This window comes from Cnephaeus nilssonii, assembly GCF_951640355.1.
Source record: "Cnephaeus nilssonii genome assembly, chromosome: 8".
In the NCBI taxonomy this organism is placed as follows: Eukaryota; Metazoa; Chordata; class Mammalia; order Chiroptera; family Vespertilionidae; genus Cnephaeus; species Cnephaeus nilssonii.
The window spans coordinates 8,385,131-8,411,911 of NC_137079.1; the positions used below are offsets into that span (position 1 = coordinate 8,385,131).

The following is a 26,781-nucleotide window of genomic DNA, read 5'->3' on the forward strand; positions in this document are numbered from 1 at the left end:
AAAGATATGCCGAAACCGGTTTGGCTCAGTGGATAGAGCGTCGGCCTGCAGACTCAAGGGTCCCAGGTTCGATTCCGGTCAAGGGCATGTACCTTGGTTGCGGGCACATCCCCAGTAGGGGGTGTGCAAGAGACAGCTGATCGATGTTTCTCTCTCATCGATGTTTCTAACTCTCTATCCCTCTCTCTTCCTCTTTGTAAAAAATCAATAAAATATTTTTAAAAAAATGTTACAGCCCATTGACTAAAACAGGGACCTGTGAAAAAGTAAACAGGGAGAAGAGAAAGCTTCTCCATAAAGTAGAACGCCAACGAGTGAGTGTGGGAAGATGACTGAACTAGATCGCCATTTGGCAGCTACCAAAGAGTAATTATTCAGCCAGGAAACATCAATGGCCGCCAAGATCAGCGGGTGAAAGGTTGATGGGAAATGGGCACCTACAGCGTCTCCAAGTACCTCGCACAAAATGTTTCTCATCACAAAGGGGAAAAGAGCAGCTTTACAACGGAGAAGCCTGACAGATGCCTCCTTCATCAAATGATCCAAAGAACATCACCAATAAAAGAACAAGGCAAAGTCATGTACCCCTGAGAGGATGCAGTAAGAACAGAGCTTCGCTCTGTGATATTCTCACAGGAAATAAATAGCCCCGATCTAATCACGAGGAAGCCACCAACAAACCCAAACCGACGGACATGCTGTAGGACACCTGGCTTGTCAGTGTCAAAAATGTCGAACCCACCCGGCCAGCGTGGCTCAGTGCTTGAGCGTCAACCTATGAACCAGGAGGCCGTGGTTCGATTCCTGGTCAGGGCACATGCCCAGGTTTCATGTTAGATCCCCAGTGTGGGCATCCAGGAGGCAGCCAATCAATGATTCTCTCTCATCACTGATGTTTCTCTCTCTCTCTCTCTCTCTCTCTCTCTCTCTCTCTCTCTCTCTCGCTGTTTCTCTGTCTTCCTTCATCTCTGAAAACAATAAAAATATGTAAAAAGAACAAGTCAAACCCATGGGAATTAAGGAGATTAACGAGGCATGACAGCTGAGCCTGACTCGGGTTCCTGTGCTGAGGGCATCAGTGAGACAACGGCAAACCTGCACGGGGCCTGCGGCTCCGGCGGCACCAAGGCCACTGCCCGGCTGTGGCGGCCACATGGTGGTCACGCTGGAGAGGGCCCCGGATTGCAGGAAAGACACACTCAGGTATTCAGGGGTGATGGGACATCATGTTGGCAAGTTACTCTCCGAAGGTTCAGAAAAAATAATTACTTGTACTATTTTTGCAACTCTGGTGTAAATTCTGAAAGTAGCTGCAAAGAAAAAGACTCGGAGGGACAGACATTAACCAAGCACGCAGGTGATGTACAGAGTGCAGAGGGGAACAGCAGCATTTCTGAGAACACAGCACACGCGGGAGAATTCCCCTTGTGGCACTCAGTTCCACGGCTGGCGGTTCTTCTTGACCCAGGCACCACGGCTGAATCAAGTACACGCTCCCATCACCATGTCCCTCCATCCACGAGGGGCAGCGCAGGCCAGCAACAACTCACTGAGCTGGGCGCCGCCACACTTCACCCCCCCCCGGGAAGGTCAGGAGGGACGCTCCCCAGTTGGTTTCCATGGCAGGCGGCGTAGAAAACAGAGTGAGGCGACCAAAAGGCTCGCCGGTGTGTTTGGAAGACGGCCCTCCGATGGATTTAAGCATCAAAGCTTACCTCCAGTCCAACGTCTGTGCTTATATTTCATGGAAGTTCTTTAAGTCGTAAGGCACAAGGTGGTTACCAAGTGCATTGCCTCGCCCCACAGGTTAAGTTAGAGCAAAGGAAAGAAGTGGGCAGGATGTTCTCAAGATGCACCCGTGTTGTCAAAACAAGACAAACCAACAAAACTCACAGACACAGACCACAGTGTGGTGGTTACCAGAGGGGAGGGAGTCATAAAGGGTAAAGGGGGTCAAAGATATGGTGACGGAAGAAGATTTCACTCTGGGTGGTGAACACACAAGGCAATATACAGATGATGTATCACAGAATCATGCACTTGAAGCCTACATAATCCTACTAACCGATGTCACCCAGATAAATTTAACTTTTAAAAAAGAACTACTGAGCCCTGACCAGTTTGGCTCAGTGGATAGAGCGTCGGCCTGCGGACTGAAGGGTCCCAGGTTCGATTCCGGTCAAGGGCATGTACCTTGGTTGTGGGCACATACCCAGTAGGGAGTGTGCAGGAGGCAGCTGATCGATGTTTCTCTCTCATCGATGTTTCTAACTCTCTATCCCTCTCCCTTCCTCTCTGTAAAAAATCTATAAAATGTATTTAAAAAAAAAAAAAAGAACTACTGAAAGGATTAAGATGGCAAATTTTACAAATGTGTATTTTACCACAATAAAAAAAAAAAAAGAAGTTAGGAGCGCCATCCCTGGGCGGCCACTGACCACACTGATGGGATATTGAGCCGTGTGAGGCCCCGCCACTGCGTCCTCCGCAGGGCACGCCAGGCCAGCCCCCAGCTGTCCCCAGAGCTCCCAAACTGGCACTCCCAGCAGTTTCATTTTCTTCCAGGACAATATTCTCACTGCCAGTGCCTTTCAAGAGCTTGGCTCAGAAACGGGCCCCATGAGTCAGGGTTTTGCTTTTTGTTTCTCATCTACAGCTTTTCCTCAACTTGTAGAATCCGGGGCCTGAGCACCCTGCAGGTCCCCTCGCTCTGACTCGGCTGAAGATCTCAGCGCCTTGGCCTCCGAGGACACGGCACCCATATTTACATTATCCCAGAGCCGCTAGGACACTGTCAGAATGGAAAGTGAAACCAGGGGGTCAGGAACAATCCCTTCCTTCAACACAGCCGCACCCAAGAGCTACTCTGAGGGCCCTCCCCACCCCAACCCCGATCTGTGATGGGCCTGCAGCCGGAGCACGGAGTCAACAGCACAGATATGGCCTGCCCGACGCCCACTGCGGTCCGCCGCGTCCTTCCTCCACGTCCTTCCTCCCCGACCTCCAGCCTGCGGTCCGGGCCACAGTGTCTGCACCTATTATTGTCCTTAGGCTCAGGAATGTCCCCTTTCACCGGCTAATTACATTCTTCAGGTCTTAGCTTCCAAACCACCTCCTCACAAGCCTCCTTCCTCCCCCAGGCTGGGCCAAGCCAGGCCTCACTAGACGCTCACCTCCAGAGGCCCAAGACCAATTCTGCCTGTTCACCCTCGGTTCCCAGGGCCTGGAGAGGCTGCCTAAGAAACTGGGAGCTGACCGTGCACGCCGGCACCATGATAGTCAAAGGGGGAGCCCAGAGGGACCCCGCAGCCTAGGAAAAGCAGTTACAATGAGGAGCATGATCATTTATTTGCCCATAAAACAGAAAAGGTATGTAGCAACGCCGTGGGGATTCTAAGAAAGCAGTGGGGTATACATTTTAACAATTACTTCTCATAAGCAATGCTTCCTATTGTTTTGGGTTTTCAAGACATCATCTGGAACTTGTTTACCTGAAAGCTTTGTCTATGAGAATTCACTCGGAAAGTACTGATGCTCACCAACACGGGGCTGCCATTCCCAAGAAGCCAACAGGTGCGCGTGGGACCGCATCCACACAGACCACCTCCAGGCGTGAACAGGGCCTTGTGAATAGTTACACTTGCCTCTGAGTGGGTGTAAAGAGGGACCCTCCCTGGGGAGACCAGACATGAGGCTCCCCTGTTACAGGAGACAGTTGCTCTGGGAACAGGTTTGGTATCTCTTATTGAAAAGGCTTGGACCAGATGTGTTTCAGAACTCAGAACTTTCTGGATTTTAGGGAGATAATATGGTGCACATACCATCTAAAACATAACGCTCCCAGGAATCACAACCACTCAACCAACGCAGTAGTATTTCTGCTGTAAAATGTGAACAGTCACACTGACTGGATTAGCAAACCCTATGAATAGCTTTATGCTGTTTCAGGGCTGGCTACTCTGCCCAGTGAGTCACAGCAGAAATTCTCAGTTTTCAGAGCTATTTGGGTTGCAAATGAGGGACCTGGGATCTGTAATTGATTTCAAGTTATTTCTGTCCTGAGAAAATATCACTGTTCCCGTGTTATACAAGAAAATCAGCCTCTTCTTCCTTAAATTGTGCTCACGTTATAAATTAATCTGGCACACACAATGTTTAAATTATCGAATCGATTAACAGCACCTTTATAGTCCTGAAATGGAACGGTTTGAATGCAAACTGCATTTGCATATTAGAGAGTGGGGAAATACTTTTGCTTAATATTTTCACAAAATTTGAAATCCTAAGTTGCCATTTAAAAATTATTATTGACTTAAAATTAGGTCTGCCTAGCAGTGTGTGTGTGTGTGTGTGTATATATATATATATATATATATATATATATATATGTTTTACTTTACCAATCTAATACATATTTATTTATAAAATAAGAAAAGCTTTCAATAAGACTCAAAACTTCTTTTAAATATCTTCCCTAAGGTTCCTTTACAATGACACTATTCCTTCTCTTATGACATCTTAAATTTTAGTTCAAAAATTAAATTAAGCGCCAGCCAGGTGGCTCAGCTGGTTGGAGCATCATCCCGCTCACCGAAAAGGTTGGGGGTTCGATTCCCGGTCAGGGCACATACCCAGGTTGGGACATACACAGGAGACAGCCCACAGATGTTTCTATCTGTCTCTCTCCCTTCTTCTCTCTCTAAATTCAATAAACACATCCTCGGGTGAGGATTTTAAAAAAGAATTAAATTTATTACAAAGAACACTTTCATGAATGTCAGTTAAACTGAGCTAGTTTATTGCTGTTCGTGCAGAATGAGGTGGGTCCCTGAGCCACTCTCCCGGTTCACAGAAGCCCGACTGCTCTCTGGAAACTGTGACATGGAACAAAAAAAACTACCTGTGGAGGCCCAAAGGCAGAGGCACTCAAGGAACCTTCTGGAAAGCGTACCTCCTCCCTTTCCTTATCACTTACTATAGCTCTGCATGAGAGGGCAAACGCGTGAGGGCAAAGGATGCGAGGAGTGTCACGCACGCTGACCTGCTTAGGTGCTGGGGCCCGGGGTGGCACGCCTGGCCGTGTGCAGGAAGAAAACACTCGAGGCTAAGGACGGTCCAGGGGAGGGAGCCCCAGGCTCCACCTTCCCTCCCCAAGGGCCCGGCACTTAGGCCTGCGTTTACATCCACATGCGCTAAACAGAACTGTTTGTAAACAGATGCATAAAAATGTCAAAACTTGCCTCCAAAAACACACCAACGGCCCCCGATGCCTCGGGAGCTAAGGGCGGTGTGGGGTGGTGATGTCAATGGCTGTTTACAGACGCCCCTGGTAGCAAGCTGTGTTTTAGATACACGATCTCTTGAACCCTCACAATCGCCCGTCAGGTGGGTACGACTTGTCCTGCCTTAAGAGCAGGAAGCTGCGGCTGGCTCTGCGCCAGAGCCGGCTCTCCGCCCGCCCGCCCGCCCGCCCGCCCAGGAGGGAGCTCCGTTATCTGAGCAGGTGTCCGCGAACAGGCTGGCACCTCCCGGGACAGAGCGTGCCCTCCGGGTCCTCACACAGGAACGTGCGAGAAAACTGGCGCGTTTCCAAGCTCTCCTTGGACAGCGCCCCATCTGGCCGGCGCTTCCTCGTGTTGGGAACGCGTGTTCCGAACATTTCGGGGAACACGAGTGTCAAAGTCCCCGGGCCTGCTGACAGGGCATGCGGACATGCAGGGGCATTTATTTCCCAACACACCTTCTCCTCCTGCTGGCGGGGTCTTTGTTCTGGGGGAGGGGAAGCTCACGGTGCAAACGCCCCACCGCCGAGGATGGAGCTAGGAGCTAAGTGAGCTGGCTGGGGCTTTTCCTAAAAGCGGAAGTCTTCTGACCCTGTGTGACCTCAGGGCTGCACTGATGAAAACACTTTTTTTTTTTTTTTAGTGATTTCAGCAGCAAAGATAAGCATGGGTTTAAAAGCTGAAATTCCTAAGCAAAGCTTTGTTAAGTCTCCACACCTCTATTTGACCCCCTGACCCCGGGAGAGCCTGACCAGGCCTGGGTCCCAGCAACACCTCAGGGACTGCGGCAGGGAGAGTCTTAAAGATGAATGATGTCACGCTGTCCCCTCCCCTGCTTAGCCCGCAGCCAGCAGGACGGGACAAGGCAAAGGGGCTGGAGCGCCGAAGGGACCGTGCTTGTTGGAGAAGGAATGCAGAGACCTAAGGCTGTGCCTCCGGATGGAAAATCCGCTGCCCCATCTGATGAAAGGAGAAGGAGGGTTAAAGAGGTCAAGCCCATCCCCAGGGACTCCCAGAAGGAGGAAAGAGTCTGGGTCCATTTCCTCAGACGGCGGCGGCGGCGGCATGGGAGTGACAGCAGAGAAGGCGACAGTGGGGCTGTGCAGCCAGCTGTGGGGCCAAAGCCCAGCACCAGCCCTTAGCAGTGTGACCTCGGGCAGGTTACTGGCCCTCTCTGTTCCCATGGGGCTTTGCGAGGTTAGATGAGGGTCAAAGAGCTGGGGGGGGGGGGGGTGCCTTCTATCTCACAGGTGCTATGGAGTATAAGCAAGTACAACCTTCCCAGACAGCAGCTGGGAGACAGGTGTCGAAGGTGTTAGATGGCATCCTTTGACCCAGCCGTACCCCTTCTAGGAATGTTCCCCAAGCAATCCTGTGTGATGCATGTTTTCTTAAAAAAAAAAAAAGGTATTCAATGATCATTCAGTATGTTGTAATATTACAAATGTAATATTCTGTCTTATAAAAAAAAAAAACAAGATGAGAACGCCTTAGGAAGTTGCACAGATAAATTACTTTCCAGATATACTTCAGTTATGAAAATCTAACAGCATTATTTTTTTTTACTCCGTCGCCTTTTTAAAGGAGTATTTTCTAGAAGACTTCATGGAAGGTAGTAAGAACCTAAAAGAGTGGACTGGCTTTTAAACACATTTCATACATTTGAAATCATGCTGGGACCCCAGGACCTGGATGGCATCGGATTCTGCAATTCAGCAAAACAAGAACCACGCACAGCTTTCAAAGCATATGGGCCCGGCTCCCACTGCATGTTCCAACCTTCCCAGATGGAAAACGGGGGAGGGCGCGGCCCGGCTCTCCCTGAATCAGCGTGTCCTCCGATCACCGCCTGGGCCGGTCCAGAGTACAGCCAAGGCGGAAAGGCCCAGCCTCCCTGCGGAGTGAAGGGAGGGTTCATGTCAACCTGCCCCTCTTCCCACGAAGAGGTGGGCACCCCTGGACCACCCATCCAAGCCAGCAGTCTGAACGCCAGAGAAGTCGCCTTCGTCCTCAAGGACGCCGGGGAAGTGTGGGGAACGGTAAACAGGACGGTGCGTGTGCGCGAAGGGCAGGACCTGAATCGCCTGCGTCGTGCATGTCACCCAAGTCGCTGCATCCCTCCCACCTCCTGTCCACACCCCCAGGCCTGCAAAGGGTGCGACTGTCCACCAGGAACACCGAGAAGACGAGGAGACAGGGAGAGAGGCGGGGGCAATGCTTTCAGGGCTTGAGTTTGAAACGTCAAATGGCACAGACTGTGAGGAGGGCCAGCGCACGGGCAACTGCCAGGAAAACCTGTTGCATAAAATGACCAGACTGTGTGCTGCCGTCTGCTTTCAAACCCATGACGGGCGCCTTCTGCCTCCCCCCCAAGACGGCCGCCTGGGGAGGACGTGCTCGGAGGAAGGCTGACCGGGAAGGGGACTGCCTGGCTTTTCCCCGGGCGAGAATGAGGGAGCCACAGGCCGTGCCCGAAGCCGCCTTCCTGCTGCTGCTGCCACTGATCCTTTGGGGATTTCCTCTGAGTCGTCCGCTCTGCCAGGAACCTCTCAAAAAAAGGGCTACGGAAGATTCCTGTTGTTATTATTACTCAGCATCCAATTCAACTCTCTATATGCAAATCAGGCCGAAATCCAACACACAAACTAGACACTTAGGCAAAGAAGTCCAACCGGAAAAGAGCGAACACTGCTACCCACCCCGAGCACAGGAACACGTCGGAAGCAAGGCCCGTGTTCTCTCCTCCGCACACCGCACAACCGTCTTCAAATATTCTTAGAAGGTACTTCCCGCTGCTAAAAACTAGTTCCAACAGTCCCTGGACACTGGATTTGGCGCCCACTGTATTCTCACTATTCCCTCCCCCCCCGCCCCCCTCTGCCAGCGCTTTCTGGACCACATAGTTTCCTTTCCTCCCCTGTCCTGGCTGAAGCAGACGGTGCTGGAGGGAGCTCAGGCTTGGTGTCCAGCACACCTGGTCTCCAACCTCCCCACTCACCACCTATCAGCTCCTCCACATCTTAGTCTCCTCGTCTCTAAAGACACCTTCATAGCAACCTGGCAACGCTACCGTGAGAGAGACCTGAAGGGCAGGGTGTGTGAGGAGGGAAAGTGTGAGACGGCGGCTTTGGCCTCCCCTACGACTTCCACGAGGAAACTTCAAATAGGAGAGCTGTGCTCCACCGAATGCCGGAGCGGGCCACCCAGGCTCCATGCCGAGGAGGAGGAGGGTGCCCACGTCCACCTCCCGGAATATGAGCCTCGTCCCCACTCTGCATCCTGCTGGCCGCGTTCACCTTCCCAAACATCACAGTCACCCGATTCAAAATCCTCCAGTGGCCCCACCACGCCCGCTGAGCAAACGCTGGGTTCCCCGCCCCATCCCGTCTGACTTCTCGTGCCTCTGATTCCTTCCACCTTCTCAAACAACCGAAGCTCAGAGCATCTCTCTGTACAAAGTCCTTGTGAGCAGGAATCCATTTTATTCATCTTTAAACTTCCCAAAATATCAAGCACGGTACCTTGCCCATCATATGCAGTAATTATTAAGGAGGGGGGTGGATGTCTCCCATACTACCCACTGGGGGCAGGGTATGGTGGAGAAAAGGCCGAGATATGAACTGTATGTTGTGATGGATACAACTTATTATGATAAACAAGCAAGGGGAAATGATTGCAAAAAACATGCAACCAAGAAAAGAATAAATTTACTATTGTCAAGACATTTTCCAGGTGAATCAAGCTAAGGATAAGAACAAACTTTTGAATTATACTTATTCAATATCTCATTCAAAAAATCTTGTTGAGCTCTAGGCAGTTTGGCTCAGTGGATAGAGCATCAGCCTGTGGACCAAAGGGTCCCGGGTTCGATTCCAGTCAAGGGCATGTACCTCGGTTGCAGGCTCCTCCCCGGCCCGGGCCCTGGTTGGGGCTCGTGCAGGAGGCAACTAATTGACATGTTTCTCTCACTTTGATATTTCTCTCTGTCTTTCCCTCTCTATTCCACTTTCTCTAAAAATCAATGGGAAAATATCCTTGGGTGAGGTTTTTAAAAAACATCTTGTTGAGCTAAGTACTGTGCCAAGCACTGGGAAGAACTCAGGGGGAGGGGTACAAGGATGGGGACGTGAACTCTCTCCTCCAAGGTCTGCCGTGCGGTGAACAGCCGCTCAGACACACAAGGTGCCGAGTCCTGAAGCTGACGCTGGAGGCACACACGGAGGACGATGAAACTCCAACAACGCACTTTATGGCTCAATGCACCCCAAGCACCCTGAACACAGGCGCTCCACTCAACTGGTTCTGGGTTCGTTCTCTGCATCAGACTCACCCCCACCATTTCATTAGCCTCCCAATGCATGTGAACCTGGGTTTTATACAGGGGGATTTTTGGAAGGCATTTTTTTTTGGGGGGGGGGGTAACTATACTATTATATAAAAGGCCAAGGAGAGTGAGAATTCTGGAAGACTTCAAAGAAGAGGGGGCATGTGAACCAGCCCTGGAAAGGTAAGAGATCCTCAGGTGGATGAGAAGGAAAGACCTTCCAAACAGAAGTAAGAGCTCCACAGGGCGCGGGAGGGGGTGTGGACGGCGTGTGAACTACTTGTTAGTAACACCAGCCGCTGTGCCCCTGGGAAATGGTTGTGTGTGTCAGAGACACAGCCTGACTGGGACTGGCTAACCACCGAGAGCCACCTGTCCTTGCCCCTCGACAGGCGGCCGGTGCTGGTGGCAGCCCAGGGCTCACCAAGCCTGGCCCATGAGCCTCCACCTGCTCTCTGGCCCTGCCCCTCCCTGGCAAACACAGCGCGTGGGCCCTGTTGGCTCCAAGGCAGCACGATGGGTCTATGTCTGGACAGGGCACAACAAATGGAGAACGCGGTCAGTCATCAGAATGTAACTCGGCCAGCGCGCACTGAGTCCTGGGCACTGCCGAGCCCTCACATAAGGAGCGGGCGCTCCGGAACGTGGAACGGGGTCCAAAAGGCAGTCACTGGTCACAGGTGTACAGCGTGATATATTGAAACATAGCAAAGAACCATGCAGGGCCTTTGAATCAGGCCTTCAAACCGTATCCCTACCATGAAGTGAAGAGCCCAGCAAATACCCAATGAATGCGACCAGCGCGGCCAGATGGCCACGCTATTTCAGCCCCCGCACCGAGGGGGCGGCGTTCTCAGCCCTGGGGCTGCCCCCGGCTGCCCTGGGCTTCCTGAGTCCCTGTAGCTTAGGCGTGACCCGAAGGCTCCGCACACCAGCCCTCCCAGGGGGTCACTCCGAGAAGCTGCCAAGCGCGCCCCCTGCCGGGCAGGGAGGAGCCTCCGCACCCCACAGGCCAGCCCCCCGCCGAGATGCCCCAAGACCAGAGCCACCAGGACGCCCTGTCCTAAAAGGCCTGCTGTGCGAAGGCGTGGCTGCGGGGCTCCGTGCCAGTCTCCTGGCTCCCTGACTGGGGTTTCTCCTCGGGATTCAAGACAATGGTCCCCATCGCCACCTCACTTGAGAATTGCAAACCTGTTCGTGATCACTTCCCCCTATGAACCAAATCCAAACACAAACCAACGAGAGGACGAAAACACTGCTGTGCCTGCACATCACTTCCTCTTAGGAACGTGTGAAAGCACGGCCAGGCCAGGCCTGGTTATCATCAAAGCTCAGCCATCGTGCCCCTGCGAGACAAGGCACACCCCGACAGCTCCCCCGAACACAGCTCTGCCACCCCCACCTGCTGACAGCCATCAGCAACCCTGTTCTAAAAGGTAAGGGGGAAAGGTTCCAAGCCTCAGGAACCAGCTCCTCCCCAGGTCGGCTCCCCCCTCAGCACCAAGGCCTTCCTTGCTGGTACACACAGGGGCATGTGCCCGGAAGGAAGGTGGGGGGCCACCAGGAACCCCCTCTGACACTGCTCCCGCCACACCAGAGCTCTCCCTGCCTCAGAGAGGAAGGAGTTGTCACCCCTTCACTCTCCGCTCTCGCTGTTCTTTCAACAGAAGATGCCGGGCTCACCCCTCTGCCCCCGAGGGACGCTCGCTCCTTCGCATGGTGGGTGGCGCGTCCCCATTTCTCTGGTCACAGATCCCCCTCCTTTCCCTCCCCTCCCGCAGCCTTTTCCTTGCGGTGCTTCTATGAAGCACATGTTTCATTCTCTCTCTGTCTACAGATGAGTCTTTACCTGCCTGCCCGTCTAGCTAAGCGGTAGGAGAACAGGAGATGTTCACCTTTCCATCTCCACAGCCCAGGCTTCACCCACAGCAGCTCAACAATGTCTGCAGAAGGGATTAATCCTCCTGAGAGTCTTCTTTAAAATATTTGTTTGCAGCCTGGCCGGCGTGACTCAGTGGCTGAGCATCAGACCTGTGAACCAGGAGGCCACAGTTAGATCCTGGTCAGGGCACCCGCTCAGGTTTCGGGCTTGATCCCCTGTGGGGGCGTGCAGGAGGCAGCCGATCTCTCTCATCATTGATGTTTCTATCTCCCTCCCCCTTCCTCTCTGAAATCAATAAAGATATATTTGAAAATATATATATATATATTTGTTCGCAGGAAGAAGTCTTCAGCTTCATTTCGTCATTCTCTTATCTGTACTTGAGGCCAATTTTAAGGATCTTTTTTCAAGCCTTGGCCCCGAGCCTGAAGGGAATACACGTTTCTGTAATTCCTCCTACCATACTGCCTTCTATCAAACACAGACAATATGTATCTCCTTCCCAATTACTTATAACTCACTCTTAGTTATAACCCATGCTATCTGGCCGGGCTGTATTATTCAGTAAAGACCAACTTTTCAAAAGGATTGAGTGAAATGAAAAAGTTGAGAAGACTGTGCAGTAAAGCAATAATCAATTCGCTACTGGGACGCTGTGATAGTTCACTGAATTTCTTCATCTACCACAGCTCTTAACAAAGCAGATAAATGGTTTCTCATTCTGTTGATAATTCACAAAAAAATACACAAGTGCTTCTATTGATTTCAATTAATAGATCTTGTTTTTACAGCAATAAATGTTTTGCATCCACTCATGTAACAGAATTGAACTATTACTGAATGTATTACATGAAAATTCTCCTGACCCCAGAGGCCATGGAGGCCATTTTTACTCACTGTATTCTAACACCACAAAAGTGATCAAGCCTGGAGTGTTTTCCATGAGCCCCGGGTGTTGAAGGAACCAGGTGAGCAGCTGTTATAATTAATTCACTCCCATATTCAAGCACTGCTAAAAATTTTAGGAAAAAATCAATCAGAACAGAAAAAATTAATCCTTTCCTACAGAGTTAGCTCAACAACACATACGGGGCACGTACTCTGGACCTGTGACCGTGGGCCGGATACCTGATTTCTCCAGCTGAAGAAATGGAGGAGCTGACATAACCTCTAAGGAAACGTCCAGTTCTGATATTCTGTGATTCCCCATTTTCCCTCCCACTCTGACTTACTTCATGCAGTACCATTTAACCCCTCTGCAGGTGCTCTATCGGCCTTACAATACCTCAAAATTTTAACCATGTTTTTGAGCCGCACGCTTCATATACTGTAATGCGGGAGAACCTGTCCGTTTTCCAGGCCACACTAGCATGTCATTTTGGAACCCACAAAAAGAAAGACTCAGTCCTACAACTCAACAACCAAGAACCCAAATACTAAATTCAAAAATGGACAAAGAACTGGAATAGACATTTCTCCAAAGATATATAAACTGCCAAGATGCAAATGAAAAGATGCTCAGTATCACTGGCTCTTAGAGAAATAAAAATAAAAATCACAATGAGATACCACCTTGAGGAAATAACAAGTTGTGGCGAGAATATGGAGCATTACTGATGGGAATGTAACTGGTACAGCCACTGTGGAAACCAGTTTGGGGATTCCTCAACATACTACACATAGAATTACCATATGACCCACTGGATTAAAAGAACTGCAAGCAGGGACTCACACAGATACTTTGACACTAACGTTAACTACAGCATGATTCACAATAGCCAGATGATAATAACAACCCAAGTGCCCATCAACAGATGAATGGATAAAGAAAATGGTGAAATATTATTGTCTCAAAAATAATGAGGCTTTTACACATGCTACAACATGGATGAAGCTGGAAAACATTCGGGTAAGTGGAATAAGCCAGTCAGAAAAGGACAAATATTGTATGACTCCACTTACATGTGGTTCCTAGTCGAATGCATAGAGAAAGAGAGCAGAACGGTGGTTGCCGGGGGCTGAGGGAGGCGGGGTTCTTGTTCATGTATGTACAGAGTTTCTGTTTAAGATGATGGAAAAGTTCTGGAGATGGATGGTGAGGAGGGCTGCACAACTTTGTCAGTGCACCGATCGCCCCTGGACGGTATAAAGATGACTGTCATGCTAAGCTGCCTGTTATGTAACTTTTACCACCACAACAAAAGCACTAGACATGTGCCTGTGAATTCACCACTTGCTGCCACTGTTTCCTTCAGTCCTGCTGTGGACAATAATTATCCTTCCATTCCAGGCAACTTGAAGCACTCACTGGCCAAACAGACAGAGAGAGAGAATATGAATTAGGGATGGGTTTTCTAAATTAAATAAGGGCCCATTTCCCCTTCATGGTGATGTCATCGCCAACCATCTGAGAGAAAGCCTCTGCGGGCACCGCCCCGGGGGGGGGGGGGGTTGAGCACGGTACAGCCCTCATTAGCGCACTGGCCTGCTGGGTACAGTGTCTGCCACGAGGGGAAGGGACCCAGACAACCGGCAGGGCTGACCCACATGGTTTTCCTGAACGACAAGGACACCAGGCCGCAGCTGAAGTCTACCTGCCCAACTGAGAAAAACAGCAACAACAACAACAACAAAACAGCGTGTTGTTTTATTTTATGCCGGTGCCTTGATTTGCTAAGAATCTGCCTTTTAGAAAGACAATGTATACAGTTGGCCAACAGTGCATCGCGTTAGCACTGTTGCTAGCCCGACAACCCCTGCGACCTCGGGAAGAACCCCAGAACACAGATACCTAGAACCACTTCTGGGGCGGTGGTCACAGCTCCCAGCTGCTCGGTTCGGTTTTATCTTGCTTTATATTTATTAGCATAAATCAGGCTCCCGACTAGAAGCAATGCAGATCCTCTACGTAGCAAACTCAAAGCCAAGATGATTGCTTCTCTACCTGTTAATGCCTCCTTCTACATGCAGTTAGCATGGAATAAATGCCTGTTAAATGACTGAATGAATGAATGAATGATCAAAAGTCCAGTTGAGTGACCTTCTCTACCCCATCTCCCAAATTGCAACCTATCTTTGAAGAAAAAAAAAAGTCTTAATGTACTAAAAGCACCTGTGAGAGAGGCAAATCCGCTCCAGTAATATTTTAAATTCACCCTGACCTCTCCAATAGCAGTATGACCACACCCCAAGATGGAAATAACAGTTCATCTACATTCCCCACTGGGGCCTCCCAGGCCCTCCAAGTTCCCACTTTCATTCTAGCAACGGGGAGAAGGGGTGCAGGCCATCTGTGTGGGTCCTTGGGAGTCCCCAGAACACCCCACACGCTCAGGGCGTCCTCTTGGGAGGACACCTCAAGTCTAATTCTCTACCCTCCTTCTACCCTGAGGACATTAGCCTTAAAGGTCAGGGAAACCATGCCTATGAGTTAAGTTTTTCCACACAAACAAAATCTTTGAAGAGTCTATAAAGATTTACTTTCAAGATTACTATTTTAAGGTAAGATTGTACTTTCCTGTTCCGTCAGTTGCAAATCCCCAAACCCAGCAGAATTCACTTAGATCTACGCTACAGTGTTTTCATTGGAAGAAAGCGATCATGCAAGCTCTGAGCCACTGAGCAGCTGGGATTTTTTTTGCTGAAGGTTTGGTTTAGTCTTTATTTTTCTAGCTGCTGGCCCTGCTAACATGATTCAGTGAAGGTCGTATTGAATCTCGCAGAGAAATGCTACCTAAGCAGTTCTTACGTGGGCTTCAGTCAAAATAAATTGCCTTGGCTCTGTGGATAAGTCTGTTGCTTCTACCCAAGAATTACAGTCCAAGAGAACAAATGAAGGCAACTGTGAAATACTGTATTTGATTTCAAAAGAATTTCACTGCCTAGATGCTACGGGGCTGAGTATCTATATCTAAAAAGCCAGCGACCGGAACGCCGTAAGGACCAGAACGACTGGTCGCTATGACGCCTACTGAGGCCAGAGAACCGGCTTGATTGGGTGGGGGGCTGGACGGCCAACCTCCCACTGTCTCCTCCTCCCAAAAGGCCTGCCCCGATCCGCCAACTGGGGCCGGGCCGGCTGGACCCCACCTGTGCACGAATTCGTGCACTGGGCCTCTAGTTTGTTAATAACAATGTTACTGTCAATAACTAACGAACCCACCAAGACAGCAGTAGCTCCCAAATGTTTAGCTCCAGTTTATCAGCAAACATAGCTTATTTATGTACAAGAAGGTATTAGTATCCTTGGAACTTAAATGTCAAAGGAATAGACTGGTAAAGACTTCTTAAAGGCCTAGGTACACAAGAAAAAAAAATGAACAATTTTTCACCCTGCGGATACTGAAATCCCTAACACAAAACGACACATACCAACATCCATGTGCTCAACGCATGTACCACTAGGTTCCACCACAAGAAGATCCGTGCCAACCATTCCAAGCTGGAAGTCAGCCGCCTCAGCTAACCTTTGCTTACAGCTCAGAATCAAATCCACAAATATTTATCTAGTTCTTACTGGTATCAAGCACGGGAGGGAATGTAAAGAAACCCAACGCGATCCTAGCTCTCAAGTAACTTGCCCTGTAGGTGTTATACGTGGAAAAACCCAAGGAGTCAAGGGTGTCGTAACAGTTCAAGAGGCTAGGAGAGACTCAAGGCGCTCGTGACGGATCACCATAGGAATGGCACACGCTTTGCTTCTGGAGAAATTCGAAGCATTTTATTACTTAAGGCTGACTAGACAGCCAAGGCTTGTCGGTGGAGGCACAGGGAGATGCAGGCACAGTTATAACCAGAACAACCCCTTTAACTCGACTCTCCCTCTGTCCTTCTAGGTTGGGTTCCTGCCCGTCGGTCCGTGTGACAACTTCTCCCCATACTTCTCTTCACACGGTGCTGCATTTGCTAATCCCGCACTGTCTACCATGGCAGCCACCAGCCACGTGGCTATTCCGCTCTTGATGTGTGCCCAGGCTGAATTAAGATGTGCGTGGGCATACAAGACACATTGGATTTTGAAGATTCAGAATGAAGAAGAAAAAAAAAAGAGCATAAATTGTCTCATTGAAGTCTTTATATTCATTACATGCTGAGAGGATAATATTTTGGATATGTTGGGTAACATAAAACACGATTAAATTAATTTCAGCTACTTCTCTTTGCTTTTCTAACACTGCTACTAAAAAAGTTAAAAATTGTATTTTTATGGGACAGTGTTGTCCTCATCAATACTTTCTCTTCTTTCTTGGCTGTGCTTTGGCATTCTGCCTCTCAACTCCTAACAGCTACGCCTAACCTTAGCTTAGTTCATAACAATCCAAAAATGTCTCCGGTAGCTCTAAAGGATCAAAGCTATTCTAAACATTTTTTTCAGACAAACATTACAAGTTTAGAGGGTTCTTCAGTTATAAAAAAAAGCCAGAGGTCACTTTGAGACACACTCAGTCCTCCTCCAGTGGGAGACTTGTAGAGGTTGGAGGGACGGGATAAGACGTCCCTGGATTCCTTCGCGCTCCAGTGGCCCAGGAATGTAAGTGATATAAAGATAGGGAATGTCTGCACTCACTGCCTCTGGGAACATTTACTCCTCACAAGACACAAGACTTGGATCTGTAGCCATTTGTCTACACTAATTGCTCTGATCCAAAAACATAGTTGCACCTCTCTTCTCTCCTCAAGAGGGACAAATGGGTACAGCCTGGACTAGGTTCCTAGGTTAAGTCCCCACAGTGCCAGGGAGACCCATCTCTCTACGCATGTCCATTTCCAAAGAGATGACGCCCAGACCTTAGGGACACCGCTAGTGAGAACCTACAGAGTACAACCCACATCCACGTTCCATCAGCCTCCAGAGGGTCTAGGTCTGGGGACCAGGGTGGCAACATCACTCCGGCTGCTGACCTGGTTGTAAAGATCAGGAAAGAACTCTTTTCTCCTACCCCAGTGTCCTGTGTCCGCAGTATTCACATCACAACACCCCAGGCCCTTCACAGTTCCTGACCCAACCTCACCAAGGATCCTTCGACCTGAGGATCCTGAGCCAGCAGGAGCTGTGCGGGACCTTCTCGTGTCCCGGCTGGGAAAGCCCTGATGCTAGAGCCTGGCTCCATACGTCAAAGTAGAGAGAGCTCGAGGACGGCCCAGTCCACGCACAATAACCTCAGTCCAGCCACACAGAGTCAGACACATCCAGCTCCCCCACCCCAATCTGCCATTTACCCGAGGTGAGGTCAGACGCACACCTGAGAGTTGTCTTGAGGATATTTTTCTGCTTAAAAAAGTAATTGTGCTGCCCTAACCGGTTTGGCTCAGTGAATAGAGCGTCAGCCTGCAGACTGAAAGGTCCCAGGTTCGATTCCGGTCAAGGGCATGTACCTTCGTTGTGGGCACATCCCCAGTAGGAGGTGTGCAGGAGGCAGCTGATCGATGTTTCTCTCTCATTGATGTTCTAACTCTCTATCCCTCTCCCTTCCTCTCTGTAAAAAAGCAATAAAAAATATATATTTTTTTTAAAAAGTAATTGTGCTGTTGTATTCAATGTGGAAAATACAAGTGTTTCAAGGATGGGAGAAAGCCAAACACCTATAATCCCACCATGCAAATGTCTCCTTCCAGGTGTTTTGTTTTTTGTTTGTTTGTTTGTTTGTTTGTTTGTTTTTAATGATGTGTATACAAATATACGAGCATTTTTAAAGTAAAACTAAGGTCACAATTGAATATCCCCTTTTTCTCCACTCAACATCTAACACAAACATTTTCCCATCATTAAATGCTAAAACACAAAGTTAATAAGCTCTATACTCATGGTCTGGATGTGCCATATTTCATTTAAATGTGTTCCTGTTGTTGGGTATTTCGGTTGTTTCCAAGTTTCCACTATAACAAAAACTGGTTCAACAAACATCCTTGTCCCTAATCTTTGTTCCATCTCTGGTTACTTCATGGGAGTTAAGTTCCTAGAAATGGAATTACTAGAACAGGAGGTTTAACATTTGTAAGACTTTGAGTATATACCACTCAATGGAATCCCAGAACGTTCATTTCAATGTACAAGTCCAACTACAACATGGAGTGATGGAGAGCTTCTAGTTTCAAAACCAGTGGCCTGCAGGACCCGGCCATGGCACTCACAGTGCAATGCTAACGTGTGCCCTCTACCCTGCAGGGAAGCACAGTATTGGCCCTTTCGTCCTATGTTCCCAATTCCTTAGTCACCTCCTACAACCCGACAAAAATGGAACAGCAGCAGGAAGACCAGCATGAGGGGAGAGAGGAGGACTTACGAGAGCTGGTGCAGCATTTCTGATCTATTCTATCAACATGCACCTTCCTCTCAGGGTCCATGGCTGCCTCCAAGGGCAATTTTGGGAGAGACTGAGGCCTCTGGTTGGGAGAGCAATTCCTCCATCCTATCCAGCTCTAACACTACCTCGATGGTGGCTTCAGCCATGCCCCCGATGACAGCCACACAGAGCCTCCTGCTTACCTGTGACCAGCTAGTCGGTGCCTAGCCGTTTTCCCATCAGATGTCATCATCCCACAGTTAAAGAGGCCTACCTCCACCATCAGAAGTGGGGAGTTCTCCAGTATTTCAACTTGCCCTTGCGTTACAATCCATTAACTACCAATTTGCTCCCACCACCTACAAAATGCTTTCAATGACATTCGTGGCAAGACCAAAAAAAAAAATCTACCTGCCCGATTCCTTCTCTCTTTCCCGCTCAAGAATTCAGGAGGCACGGTTCTATTCTCTACCTTTTCATCACCTCATCCCCCAATGGTCACCCATTCGGTTCCCTTCCCACTGTGAGTCCACCACTCCACACACCCACTAACACCTTCCTAGGTGTGAGGACACCCTTCTCACCACTGTCATTTTCTCATCGTCTCCAATAATTCTAGGGTAAGGAGAAGAACAACAACAAAAAAGCTCTCTTTAAAAATAACACGCTAGATACTACCTGAAACAAGGCAGTTTGTATGCAGTTCCTTCTCACTCGAAATGTCAATCTCATGAAATTCGGATTCTTGCCCAGCTGATGTGGCTCAGTGGTTGAGCATCGACCTATGAACCAGGAGGTCAAGGTTCGATTCTGGCCAGGGCACATGCCTGGGTTTCGGGCTCCATCCCCAGTAGGGGATGTACAGGAGGCAGCTGATCAATAATTTTCTCTCATCGTTGATGTTTTTATCTCTATCTCTCTCTCCCCCTCTCCCTTCCTCTCTGAAATCTATATAATTGGGGGGGGGGGGAGGAGATTAGGATTCTAAGCTTATGGGGCCAGGACAGTGTATTCTATCTATAAAGTATTTCTTTGGATCCTACAAAAACCTGACATTCATAATCTCAAGAACAAATTAAATTGGAACTCATCTTTCCCTTGATCACATTGGTGAGTATCAAATGCTACTACACAGATAGCCATAGACGGCTAAGTCTGCTGAAAAGAAATTATTTGTGAAAATTACACAGAAAGTAGTTAACTCTCAAAAATGTTTGTTAATGAAAGCTGGGCAGGCTTTTATCATGCAAAATCCTAAAAAAAAAAGGGGGGGTATTTCATTGAACTAAATTGGTCTTGCCCTTGAGATAAAAATGCTTAGACTCATCATCAGAAAGAACCGCACAGCCTTCTGTTTCTCATAAAAACAGGGACTACAGGCATGTGCACAGGGCACGAGACAGAGATGTTTGTGCTCAACTCTCGTTCTTTCTTGCTTATTGACACTAACTACTAAGTAAAAAGAGGAATGTGAGCCAAAACAGAAACAAACAAAACAAAGCCCTAACTCGTTATGTCCTTTCTAGACAAAGAGACCAAGTCCTCTGGCCTCTTCGGAATGGAAAATTCAAACTTTCACCACCACAACAATACTGCCATTTTCATGTGAAAAGCAAGGTCAACATGGGCAGAGCCAACAGGGAGCGGCCACGGATTCCCTACTCAAAGCACTGTCTAAAATGTGGATAACAGGTTCCATCTGCTTACCTTCCTCCATAGCACAGCCCCTGAGCCAATGAAAAAACAAAAAAGACTTGGCTCTGGGAGGAGATCCTGGATTCAGCGCCTCTCCACTTTGCTCTGGCCCACACACCACAGGGCTAGGGACTCAGGACATCCCCGTGACTGTCAGAGGCTTCCTGGGGGGAAGCGGGGTGTTCCCTAGGGCTGGAGAGGAAGGAGAGGAAGGGGCTGTAGATAGTTGCAAATTGGAAGGTTCCTGTGTGATTCCTAAAGGCCCCCTCCTCCTGGGTGATTCTGAGACACAAAGTCCCGTCCAAAGATGACAGAACTATGCAGGCCCGATTTACAGATGGGAAAACTAAGGTCCAGAAAGAGGAAGTGACTGGCAAGTTACTGAGAGCTGAAAAACAACGCCGTGTCCAGGCCTCTGAACTTCGACTTCATGTACCCACCCCCAACTACACAAGAGCCCTGGACACGGCTGGCTGTCACAAATATTTAATAAATAAATGAAATAAGGGCACAAAGTTGGCATAGTTCATGTCCTGGGGTCCCTGGATCCCAAGCAGAACTCAGTCCCTGATGGCAGTGGGAGGAAGCTGGGCTAATAGAAGTTATTCCGTGTTTCATCCCTTACCATTATTTATGCCGTCTCAGAATAACCAAAACTTCAGGAAGCCTCACCAGATAACGCGCTCAGGCAGAAAACCGCTTCCCAGGCTGCCCAGCACATCACGTTTTGCCTGGAAGGAGATCCACTAGATTTGATGATTCCAGTTCTCTCGAATCAATCAGGACTTCCGAGTGGAGTCCTTGTGTTTCTGAGTAATAAAAACGGGCATATGAAGTCTCCCCGACGAAACACAATTTGTTTCAGAGACAATTTGTCAAAAGATGGGCCTGGTGAGCGGGGAAATCATTTTAAAGGGATCACGGAAGGTAAAATGCTAGCAACCAGGGCCTCCTGCACGCGTCCCGTGAGGCCGGGCCCAGTCCTGGAAACGGTTACAACTCAGCAACAGGAGCCTGCGGCCTTCACTGCCTGCGGTGCGTTGCCTCGGGTGCCTTCTATAAAGTACTGGCTTCAGACTTCATTGTGGGCCCTATAGGTAATTTACTGCTGTTTTCTGAAAAATCAAGATTTTATCAAACCTTCTCACTCCCATTCCCACCAGGAGGACCACCATGCCTGGGGCAAATACTGATCACCCACACCCAGGGCCAAGCCGAGGGCACAAATGGGGCAGGCAGAAAGCCCTGACCTCTGACCCCTGTGTGGGCAGGAACATGGTGTCCCATACAGGTGAAAGAAATGACTTTATTATTAATAATAACTGACATTTCATAGCAATTTATACTATTTTTATATACTACTTATGTATTTTTATGTTATATATTATAAATATATACTATCTATTCTTTTATTTTCACATATAAATGTCCCTAGAACATTTTACATGTTTCACATTACTTTCACATGTACAGTGTTGGGCACATAATAAGCATTTAATAAATACAAGTTAACTGAGTCCCTTTAAAGATGTCGTAACAAAATACTAAAATCAGTTGAGGCAGTGGTCGGCAAACTGCGGCTCGCGAGCCACATGCGGCTCTTTGGCCCCTTGAGTGTGGCTCTTCCACAAAATACCACGTGCGTGCGCGCACGTACAGTGCGATTGAAACTTCGTGGCCCGTGCGCAGAAGTCGTTTTCGGCTCTCAAAAGAAATTTCAATCGTTGTACGGTTGATCTTTGGCTCTGTTGACTTATGAGTTTGCCGACCACTGAGTTAAGGCATACCTGTAATAACAGCTAGTGAACTGAGTCTGAGACAACGATGAAGAAGATTCAAACTAAAGCACAGTGAGTTTAGGAAGATGTTTCTCTGATATAAAGAGGGAAAATACATCAGTCCAACCACTGTTATTTCCATATCATTGGTCTCCATGACTACCATCTAACTTTTCTTCTGACCAAAAAAAAAAAAAAAATCACTGACAATCCCATATTTCATTGTCAGACACTTTGATACTGTACATAAAAGTTATTCCGTATTTAATCCCTTACCATCATTTAGGTAGTCTCAGAATAAGCAAAATCCCTTCTTGCTGAAAATTCTATAAGAGAAAGTCAGTGTTTAATCCGTAGTCAGGGCTTCCTGTTTTTTTTAAATTAATAAGAATCTGATAGAATTCTATAAATTAGTGCCTCCCACATTGGTAGATTACTGTAACTGATGCAACCTCCTTTCATACACAGTACCTCATCTGTTTCCCCAAAGCAACACTATATCAGATATACAGTTAACTATTATTATTACCTTCCATAGCACTGACCCCAAATGATAATTACTATGTTTGGTTTTTAGTTGTGTACTGACAGCTCACTAACTAGAACGCAATCTCCCTAGAGGGTACAGATGTTGTCTTCCTGCTCCCAGTTGAACCCACAGAGTCCAGCACTGTGTGGGGGCATAGTGAATGTTCTAGGGAAATTTATTAAATGAATACAGGCCTTTGTCTGCTTTAAGCCCTTTTTGGTATAAAGCATATAATGGAACCATGCCCCAGATATCCCATTTACAGTTCAGTGGTCTGGTCTCTATCAAAAGGAAATTGCATGAAAATTCTCTAAAAACAACAGAGCGTACACGCGATAATACTAAGAATAAAAATACAATGGCCTTGCAAACATGAGACTATCATTGCACATCCAATGTTAAACATCCAAAGTTTCAAATTTTCCACTAAGTTTCAACACCTTTAACTAGCTGTGGTATATTGGGCATTTGCCTAATACAGTATTTCAGAAAGCAGAGGGAGAGAAAGTGAGGCCAGAGTTCAGCGCTGCCAGGACTTTTAGACAACCATTTGTTGAGCATAACTTGCTTCCAATTTTACTACAAACCCTTACTCTTGATTACGATGACGTTTTTACAGGTAATTCCGTCTGAGATCTGTGGAATTATCTCTGACTTTTCAAGGTCAACAGGAAAAAGACAACTCATTGAGAATGAAATATATAAATGCTTAATATTAGGAAGCAGCAACAAATCATACCAGACAAGAAGTACTCTTTGATCTATGAGGCCAAAATCTAACTTCTTACGCAACAGGCTGTTATAAATTATAATCACTCACTAATTGCAGTGAAATTCAGGACTTTGCCACATCAGTCAATAGATGTTTCAAGGTTACCCCTTAGAAATGCCAGTTTACATTCTACAGAGTCCATCTCCCGAAGTTTCCTAAAAAAAATAGATTTTTCCAGGATTTTTTAGGTTTCCTTCCCCCACACACACACCTCCACCCTTGCCCTCTCAAAAAAAAAAAAAAAGCAAGGGAGGGAGGGAGGGAGGATAGATTGGGGGTTGAAAAAACTAGAGAACCCTGAAACTGTTGCCTGATGAAGTTAAACAGGGATCGCCCTCCAGCCCTGGTAAGGGAGTGTGCATCTGTCTAACATCAAGACCATCCAGACCCCTGTCTGCACCTGCCCTTGAACACCAAGACCTGCAGGCTGCTAAGTTCCAACGTTATTTGCAATCGGTCTGAAAACTAATAAATGACTGCAGGCTTGACAGCAACCTTGGTGATTCCTGAAAATCCACAACAGGAAATGTAACTATCCTCCACCCTCCCCAGCCATTCATCAAAAGCAGACCGACTCGGAGCAGCCGGGAGGCCGGTGGGGAAGGCCACTGGTCTAGAGCGAGATTCTGCGTTTTCTCATTCCCGGACCAAGGACGGGAGCACGGCCCACAGCGGAGGGAGGGAGGGAGGGAGGGGACTGGAGAGCCAGGCGGCGGGGAAAATGTCCCCAAGTCCCCAACTCCACTGTGCAAACCGGGTGCAAGCCGAGCCGCCCGTGTGCGGCCACCTCTCCGGTCTGTCCCAGGAGGCGCCCTGAGGGCCGGTGAGCCGGGGTCGTGCCTGCACCGCCCACCCGGGCGCCTACCCGGTGCCGGAACGCTGCCTCCGCGCCGGGCTCGGGCTGCCAGCCCCCTTCCCCTCTGCCCTCCGAAGGGGCGAGGGGCGAGGGCGGCCACCGCACTGAGACCGGGCCGCTGCGGGGGCGTCCGGGGAAGGAGGACGAGGGAACACGGAGACCCTCCGAACTTGGAAAGGCGCGCCGAGCCGACCCCCGGGCCGGGCCGGGCACTGCGAGCGGCGGAGGGCGGCGGGCAGCGCCCGGGGACGAGCCCGGCCGAGCGGGCGGAAAGGAAGTGGCGGCCGCGGCTCTGCACCAACCATGTTCGGCGGCCGGGCGGGCGGGCGGGCGGGTGCCACTCGGCCCCCGGCGCGGGGTCGGAGGGCGCGGGGCGGGCGTTCCCGTCCCCACCCTGCTGCGGCCCCAGGTCCCCCGAGGACGCGGGCCCCCAGGCGTGCCAGCGGAGCACCCCCGCGCGGTCCTCCGGGGCTCCCCGCCCCCACCTCGCCCGCTCCGTAGCCGAGGCCGGGCAGGCCCAGCGCGCGAGGCCGCCCGGGGCGCTGCGGGGACGGGAGGCGCCGGGCGCTAGGCCGCGGCCAGGGCCGATGACCCCCGGCGCTGCGCCCTCCCGGGACGCGCCGCCGGAGCCCCCCGCGCGCCGGGACAAGTGCAGTGACCGAACCCCGGGGCCGGGCCGGGCGCCGGCCGACGGGAAGGAGGACGCGCTGTCGCTCCCGAGCGGCGGCCCGGCCCCGCGGAAGCCCGGCTCACCGGCCAGGCCCCGCGACCAGACCCGCTCGGAGCCCGCGACCCTTCCCCGATCGCAGCGGGCGGGCGCCCCGGCAAGTTTCCTCGGGCCCCGGCGGGCGGCGCCTCTCCCGCGGGCGCGGGGCGCAGGCAGCGGGCGGACCGGGGTCCCGGCTTGTGGGCGCCGGAGGCTGCCTGCGGAGGCGCCGCCGCCGGGCACCGAGGACCCGCTCCCCGCCTGCGATCCGGAGGCGACGGCGTCTGTGCGCAGGCACACGCTCGCACACGGTAATTTTGTTGTAAAAGGAGGCCCGACTCCGGCGGACCTGCACCCCCACACCCCACACCTGGGGCGCGGAACCACACAGAGCAGGTCTGTGTCCATGGAGCCTCCTCTCCGCATCTGCAAATCCAAAAGTGAAATTAAACCTCCACCGACCTCCTCCTCCTCCTCCTCCCTCTCTACCTCCTCCTCCTCCTCCTTCCAGCCTCAGCAGCAGCAACAGCAGCAGCAGGACCTGCTTCCCCTAAAAGCAAATGATCCATAACAGCGCCGACTGATCCTCCAAAAATCGGTATTAATATTTATGAACCCCAGCATTCTCCGTCTGCAAAACACAGTGTCAGACCATCTGGACACACACACACACACGTCCCCTCCGATCCTCACAAACATGCCCTCAAGGAAAACACACACGCACAGTCACAACTAGTATCTGAAAAATGTTACCTCTCAGTGTGCTTTTTCACGCTACCAGTGCAATTCCGCAAGGTGTGAGGGTTGCTAGGGTGTGTGAAATGGAAATGAAAGCCCGGCAGTTGAATAATCGCAGGAGCAAAACTAAAAGTTACTCCCCGGCTGGCCTGAGAACAGCCCAGATCGAAAGCAAAACAAGGAGAGGAAACTGCGAGGAGCCGAGGCTGGAAATCCCCCCGCCCCCCGCCCTGCGCCGGCCGCGCCGCCCGCCCGCCCGCTCCCCGCCCTCCTCCCTCCCTCCGCCCTCCTCCCTCCGCCCTTCCTCCCAGTGTTTGTCTCCGGCTTGTGCAACCGGGAGGCGGGGGCGGGGGCGGGGGCGGGCGGGCGGCCCGGCCGGGAGGTGCGGAAGTTCGCCGCCGCCGTTCATTGGCAGGCAGCGCTGCTTTCATCATTTCTCGAAAAGTCTATTTCATTTTCACTTCCCCATGTCGCGGGAGCAACAAGCGGCTGCTCGTGAGTCTGCTGTTCACACCCCGGGGGCGCTCACACGCGCCCCGCGAACACCCGAGTGCGGTGGGGTGCGGTGGGGTGCGGTGGGTGGGGCCGCCCGGGGTCAGGCAGGAGCCGGCGGCTGTAGGGGCGGGGAGCAGGTACCTGAGTCTCCATCCTAAGGGCCACCTGGAGGTTGGGGAGGGGGGAGGAGGAGGGCGTCCTGGGAGCCAGAGGGGCTCTCGCCATCCATCCAGTTAGGGGAGCAGGTGTAAGGGGTGTGGAGACCCGCTCTTCGAGGAATGAATATTGAGTCACTTTGTAACGCTGTCCACGCAAAGGAACAATTAACTGACAAGACGGCATTGCTTAGGACCTAGGTGTTAGTGCCAGGGCTGGGCCGAGGGACTGGCGTCCTGGGCCACACTTGAGCCCTTATCAGTGGTTGAGGGTGTCGCCGGTTGA

At 50.2% G+C, this 26,781-nt stretch overlaps 1 protein-coding gene across 4 annotated transcripts in view; it reads right to left on the bottom strand.

The window, feature by feature from the left end:
• IRF2 (interferon regulatory factor 2) overlaps positions 1-26,035 on the bottom strand; it is a 75,550-nt gene extending 49,515 nt beyond the window's left edge. The window contains exon 1 of one of the 4 annotated variants that reach the window (XM_079778567.1): positions 25,861-26,035. Coding sequence is in view for 1 of the 4 variants with exons in the window: in XM_079778566.1 (XP_079634692.1) it covers positions 15,860-15,865 (6 nt within the window). In the remaining 3 variants the exon portion in view is untranslated. Of the gene's footprint in view, positions 1-15,859; positions 17,259-24,410; positions 24,433-25,477; positions 25,524-25,860 lie in introns of those variants that run through there. The other 3 variants (XM_079778569.1, XM_079778568.1, XM_079778566.1) reach the window with 3 other exon arrangements.
• Positions 26,036-26,781: the final 746 nt, after the last annotated feature.